The sequence below is a fragment of the Hyperolius riggenbachi genome, chromosome 11 (assembly GCF_040937935.1).
Source record: "Hyperolius riggenbachi isolate aHypRig1 chromosome 11, aHypRig1.pri, whole genome shotgun sequence".
Classification (NCBI taxonomy): domain Eukaryota; kingdom Metazoa; phylum Chordata; class Amphibia; order Anura; family Hyperoliidae; genus Hyperolius; species Hyperolius riggenbachi.
In genome coordinates, this window is record NC_090656.1 from 254,852,769 (window position 1) to 254,859,138 (window position 6,370).

At 45.1% G+C, this 6,370-nt stretch overlaps 1 protein-coding gene across 8 annotated transcripts in view; it reads left to right on the top strand.

The window, feature by feature from the left end:
• PHF21A (PHD finger protein 21A) overlaps window positions 1-6,136 on the top strand; it is a 253,630-nt gene extending 247,494 nt beyond the window's left edge. For all 8 annotated transcript variants that reach the window (XM_068260848.1, XM_068260849.1, XM_068260852.1 and 5 more), the window contains 2 exons: window positions 4,681-4,784; window positions 5,666-6,136. In XM_068260848.1, coding sequence (XP_068116949.1) covers window positions 4,681-4,784; window positions 5,666-5,923 — 362 coding nt within the window. In that variant the 3' untranslated portion in view covers window positions 5,924-6,136. The remainder of the gene's footprint in view (window positions 1-4,680; window positions 4,785-5,665) is intronic.
• The last annotated feature ends 234 nt before the right edge of the window (window positions 6,137-6,370 follow it).

The following is a 6,370-nucleotide window of genomic DNA, read 5'->3' on the forward strand; positions in this document are numbered from 1 at the left end:
CCGGGCCAGGTGCCTTGTCTATTTTTAATTTATTTAGTCTTGCCTTCACTTCTTCCTGCGTTAAGTATTTAATATTACAGTTAGAAGATTGAGACTCTTCCGCCTCTGTAGTTTGCAACAGTGCTGTTTCTTTTGTGAAGACAGAAGCAAAGAAAGCATTTAATAACTCTGCCTTACCTTGGTCATCCACCATTGAGTTCCCATCCTCATCCTTTAGGAGTCCTATACAGTCAACCTTTCTTTTTTTAGAGTTAATGTACTTGTAAAACTTTTTTGGGTTAGATTTGATATCCTTAGCGATTTGTTTTTCAGCTTCAATCTTTGCCTGCCTAATTTCTTTTTTACAATTTTTATTGCACTCCTTATAATTGCTTAGTGCAGCCTCGGTCCCCTCCTGTTTTAAGACCTTATAGGCATTCTTTTTCCTCTTCATTTTATCCCTAACCTTTCTATTAATCCATAGAGGCCTTTTTTTATTCCTAGACATTTTGTTTCCATATGGGATATACATACTACAGTATTGATTGAGTATAAGTTTAAAAGCTTGCCATTTCCCTTCAGTGTCTTCCTCTTGTAGTACATTATCCCAGTTCACCAAACTTAGTGCCTGCCTAATTTGAGTGAACTTTGCTTTTCTAAAATTCATAGTTTTAGTGGTCCCGCTGCCCCGTGGCCTATCAGTCACCAGATCAAACGTTATCATGTTGTGATCACTATTTCCCAAATGTTCTTGAACCTGCACATTTGATACATTATCTGGTCTATTAGAAATGATCAGATCCAGTAACGCATTCCCCCTAGTTGGTTCCGTTACCATTTGAGTCAAGTAATTGTCCTGTAGTGCTGCAAGAAATCTGCTGCTTTTACCAGAATGGGTAGCCTCAATACTCCAGTCAATGTCTGGAAAGTTGAAGTCGCCCATAATTATGACCTCATTTTTACTTGCAGCTTTTTCAATCTGCTGTAGTAATCGCAGTTCTGCAGCTTATAAGAGGTGGTCTGTAGCATACCCCAATAAGCAATTGGCAACTTTTATTTCCACCATGAATATTTACCCAAACGGACTCCACATCTTCGCAATCTTCCTCCATCTCATCGTTGAGGACAGCTGTAAGAGAATTCTTAACAAAGAGACAAACCCCTCCACCTTTTTTCCCTGTTCTATCCCTCCTAAACACATTGTATACTTTAAAATTAGCTATCCAGTCATGGCTTTCATCCATCCATGTCTCGGTTATTCCCACAATGTCATAGCCTTTGTCATTCAGAATGAACTCTAGTTCGTCTATTTTATTTGCAAGGCTCCGAGCATTGGTTACCATGCACTTTATATTTTTACCACCACATTTACCAATTTTGTTTACATGAAATGGGCTACTTGAATTTTTACCAACCTCCTTTATCTTTACACTGTCCCCACCCCCCTCTCCACCCTCCATAATGATAGGTTCCCACTGTCTTTTTACCTCATCTTGTCTACGTATTGAGACTTTATCCTCCCGCCTCCCCCCAGATCCTAGTTTAAAATCTCCTCCAACCGTTTAGCCATCTTCTCCCCCAATGCAGCTGCACCCTCCCCATTAAGGTGCAGCCCATCCCTGCTGTAGAACCTGTAGCCGACTGCAAAGTCTGCCCAGTTCTCCAGGAACCCAAACCCTTCCTTCCTACACCAATTTCTCAGCCACTTATTTAACTCCCTAAGCTCCCTCTGTCTCTCAGATGTAGCGCGTGGCACTGGCAGTATTTCAGAAAACACCACCTTGGAGGTCCTTGCTTTAAGTTTATCTCCAAGTACCTGAAAATCATTTTTGAGGACCTTCCATCTCCCACTAACTTTGTCATTGGTGCCAATGTGTACCATGACAGCCGGGTCTTCCCCAGCCCCACCCAGTAATCTGTCAATTCTTTCCGCTACATGCCGAACCCTAGCACCCGGGAGGCAACAGACTGTACGGCATTCGCGGTTTCTTCTACAGATTACCCTATCTGTGCGCCTAATAATTGAATCCCCTACCACCAGTACCTGTCTAGCCTTAGCTGCACTCCTATTCCCTTTCTCGTTACAGCAGTCTGCCCCTTGGTTGCTAAGGAGCACATCCTGCTGCAGCATTGCTACTCCAGAATCATCCTCCCCAATATTACGCAAACAAGCATACTTATTAGTGAGGGACAACTCGGGACTAGCCTCCCTGCCACTTTTTCCCCTACCCCTTCTAACTGTGACCCAACTAGCGGCTGCCTCTGCTTCTTGGTCCGGCTGTACTCCACCCTCCTCATCTTCACCGGTTCCATCCAGTGTCTGGATCGTGAGATCCAAGCTCTTCTCCATGCTTAATATCAGATGAACCACAACAGACAATCCACCAGATATTGCAGCAGCAAAAAACAATATACAAACAGCAATGTAATATAATTAGTGCTCACAATTCCCAGCAGTGAAGTGAAGCAGCCCTCCACCAAGATTAGAGGTTTGGCCTACACTTCCTGTTTAATGAATGGACGCGGCCGCTGTTTGTGGTCGCGTCCATTCACTCCAGGCAGTGCGATTGGGTAGAGGACCGCTTGGTCCTCTTCCCCAATCACTCAGCACGGGATCCCGATGGAACCTGCGGCGGTAGCGGAGCGCACACGTGCGGAGCGGCGGCGGGAACGCGCGACGTATTAAAACGTCATGTTGCCATTAACAGGCAAAAGCATGAGGTTTTAATACGATAGATTGCCGTTAAATGGTTAACAAATGTGTTTAATATGTTTGCCCTAACTAAACTGCCGCATTCCTGCGCTGTAATCTATCTAAATTCCCCCCAACTCCCCGGGGGGCAATCCGGGCAGCGCTTCTGTGAGAGGCAGAGCTATGAGCCGCAGCTCTGCCTCACAAGCGTCTTTCAGCCCGGATCGCCGCCTCTCCCCCGCCCCTCTGTCTGCCTTCACTGAGAGGGACGGGGGAGAGGCGGAGATACGCCGCTGATAGACGCGCTGAAATGCAGAGCTGCAGCTCATAGCTCTGCCTCTCAGCGCGTCTTTCATCCCGGATCGCCGCCTCTCCCCCGCCCCTCTCAGTCTTCCTTCACTGAGTGGGGCGGGGGAGTGGTGGAGATCTGCAGCTGATAGACGGCGCATGGAGGCAGAGCTGCAGCTCATAGCTCTGCCTCCTACAGCAGCAAAATCCACGACCAAGAAAGTTGCGGATTTTGTAGGGGGAGAGGGAGGGGGAGTTAGGGGGGATTTAGATAGATTACAGTGGCGGGAATGCAGCAGTTTAGTTAAGGCAAACGTATTAACACATTTGTTAAATAAAAAGATGAGTTTTTTTTTTGAGACTTCAGTGTCTCTTTAAACACGGTACAAAGTTACATCAGAAGTGGCCAGTGTCGGCAGCTGTTTCATGTGTCCCCATGCCTCCTCGGGACACACAGGCCTCTAAAAGTTGTAATAACCAGGATGGATAAGCAAATAAAATGTGTGGGTTTAACTTGTAGTTAACACTGTTTATTGTAAAGCTATAATTGATTTAAATGGAGAAAATAGTGTTGTTTCAAATTTTTACCTTATTTTCCTTTTAAAATGCCTAAAAAATAGGTAATTACTGATTAAAATTATCACATTCTAAAAGCCTTTTTTGTCCTGAAAAAATATCTAGATCATTTAGGTGTGATAAGTAGTAATAAAGTTATTGGCGAATGAAAGGAAACAGCGCTGATATGTGAAAATTGCTCTCATCCTAAAGTGGTTAATGTCCTTTCTATTGTGTAGTGCCCAAAGACAAGACAAGACAAGACAAATAACATTTATATTGCGCTTTTCTCCTTGCGGACTCAAAGCGCCAGAGCAGAGCAGCAGCCACTAGGGCGCGCTCTATTGGCAGTAGCAGTGTTAGGGAGACTTGCCAAAGGTCTCCTACTGAATTAGTGCTGGCTTACTGAACAGGCAGAGCCGAGATTCGAACCCTGGTCTCCTGTGTCAGAGGCAGAGCCCTTAACCATTACACCATCAGCCAAAGCTGTAACCCATTTTCCAAATGTGGCCCCACAAGTGATCTATTATAAAAGGCAGTTGTTATAGGCGTGGACGCAGTGCTGCGCGCGCCACTTACAACTGCTGCTTACTGCGCTTGTGGCGGGGAAGATGGAGAGAATTCACAGGAAGTAGGAAATCATATACCAACACGAGGAGGAGAGACTCCTATCTCACAGGAAGTTGGAAATCATGTATCTACATGAGGAGGTAGGACTTGTAGCTCACAGGAAGTAGGAAATCATATACCTACCACAGGAGGTGGAACTCCTAGCTCACAGGAAGTGGGAAATCCTGTACCTACACGAGGAGGCGGGACTTGTAGCTCACAGGAAGTAGAATACCTCAATCTGCTAACAGGAAACTGGTAATGCTCTAGTAGTCTGGTGTCTATATGAAGAGGTGCATAGCTGCAGGCATCAAAATCTACATAATTGGGTCTCTTAATTTGGAAAGGTGTTTCCCTGTATGCTACTTTTTTTTTTTTCCTTATTGATTTTTTTTACTTTTGAAATATCTTTATTCATAACTTTTAACTGAATGATGTAACCCAAAGCTAACAGAAATATTACAGGGTATTATACAGGTTGTGTGTCACCGAGGGTAAGAGTAAACCCATGTGTCAGTGAGTTTTGTGCATTTTATTTATTTTATTTTATTTTACAGCGAAAGAGGAGGAAAAGCAAAAATTACTCAAGTGGAGCTCAGACCTTAAACAGGAAAGAGAACAGCTGGAACAGAAATTAAAACAGCTGAACACTTCCATAACGGTAAGTCACAGAGAGAGATTATGGTCCCTTTTGTGCCTGTGTTATATACTATGGAGAAGGGGCATAATAGTTTCTTCAGCAGAAGCCCTTCTTCCTCACCTAGCAGTCCTGCCTCTTTTCCTGGTTGGTCCCTCCTCCTTTCCTCGCCTGCCCCTCCAGCGTTCCTGGCAGACACCCCCTAATTTTGTACTGAAATCGTTCAGGCCTATGTAAAACCACGATCTGATCCTAAACTATATCGCTGAAAGATGGTGTGAGTCCTCAATGCAAATACATAATAACGTCACTGTGAGGCCTGGACCCACGACATCGCTTTCAGCAGAAATTTATATCTTCTAGGAATCCCCGGGGATTCCAAAAATGCCAGGATGGAGATGAGCCCACTGGAGTGATTGCGATTTAGCCAAATGGCAATCGCTCTACCTGCACCATTTTGCTAGCGATTGCAATTCAATGTTAAGCACACAGGATCGCTTTTCAGTCGCTATATATATAGTGATTTCAAAGCATTTTTGCAGCACTTGTACTTCCCATAAACCACCAGCTAACCCAAAATCCCTTGCAGAGCTTGAAAACGGCTGATTGCTATTGCTTTTGCCATCACTAGCACTAAAATAAAATCGCTACAAAATCACCAGGAATAGCTGCTTAAATAGCTTTACAAATCGCTGGGCGAATGTGACTGCGATCTGACGTGGGTACCAGGCCTCAAGAAAAATTATAAACTGGGTCCAATCAGGATTTCTTTAGTTCTGCGTACTGCTGAGGAAACATGAAACTCAGAATCTGATTGGCCGTGTTGATTTGACCACTCCTACTTCTGTTGTTATAAATGGAGCATTTTGTAGTCTGTGTCTGTCTCATTGTCTGCTGTCTTCCAGAAATATATGGAGATGAAGAACAGCATCTTGTCCCGACAGAAGGACATGCACAGCTCATTGGACAAAGTGAAACGTCTTATCCGTCTCATTCAGGATATCGACCTCACCAAACCGGTTAACTCAGAGGCAACCTCTAACCACAGCCAGGACTGCACCGCTACTGCCAACAGCCCCCACCCGGACACCCCCACCCCGGTCACAGCCTCCTTCCCCTCACCACCAGTCCAGAACTGCACCCAAGCCGAAGAGACTAAGTGACCCTAACCCCCACCCCCCTTCAGCGAAAGGGTACTACGAGAAGACAAAGCCGCATCCGAGCTTTCCCTGGGACAGACTGGACCGGAACCGTCCCAGGATAAGGGGCATAAGCACTGGAGTTTTGCCAATCAACCTTTTATTCTGTGTGTTCCACGTTTGAGCTGGCCTGTCGTGCCTGCACCATGCCAAGTGACAAATAGATTCAAACCTTTACTCTCTTTACACCAGTGTGTGCCTGCAGCAGCCTCCACAGCAAGCATAGATATCAATCTTTATTTTTTTTTTCTTTCTCTGCTATTTTCTTAAGGCGTGCGTTATGGACAAAAGCGAGCTTCGGAGAGAGGCTCCTCCTTCTGCAGAACGTTATGTGAAACGAGGGGAAGAGGGGTACATGTCCAAAGACCGGGAAAATTTCCTCCTTCTCCAAAGTGATTCAATGTGACGTAC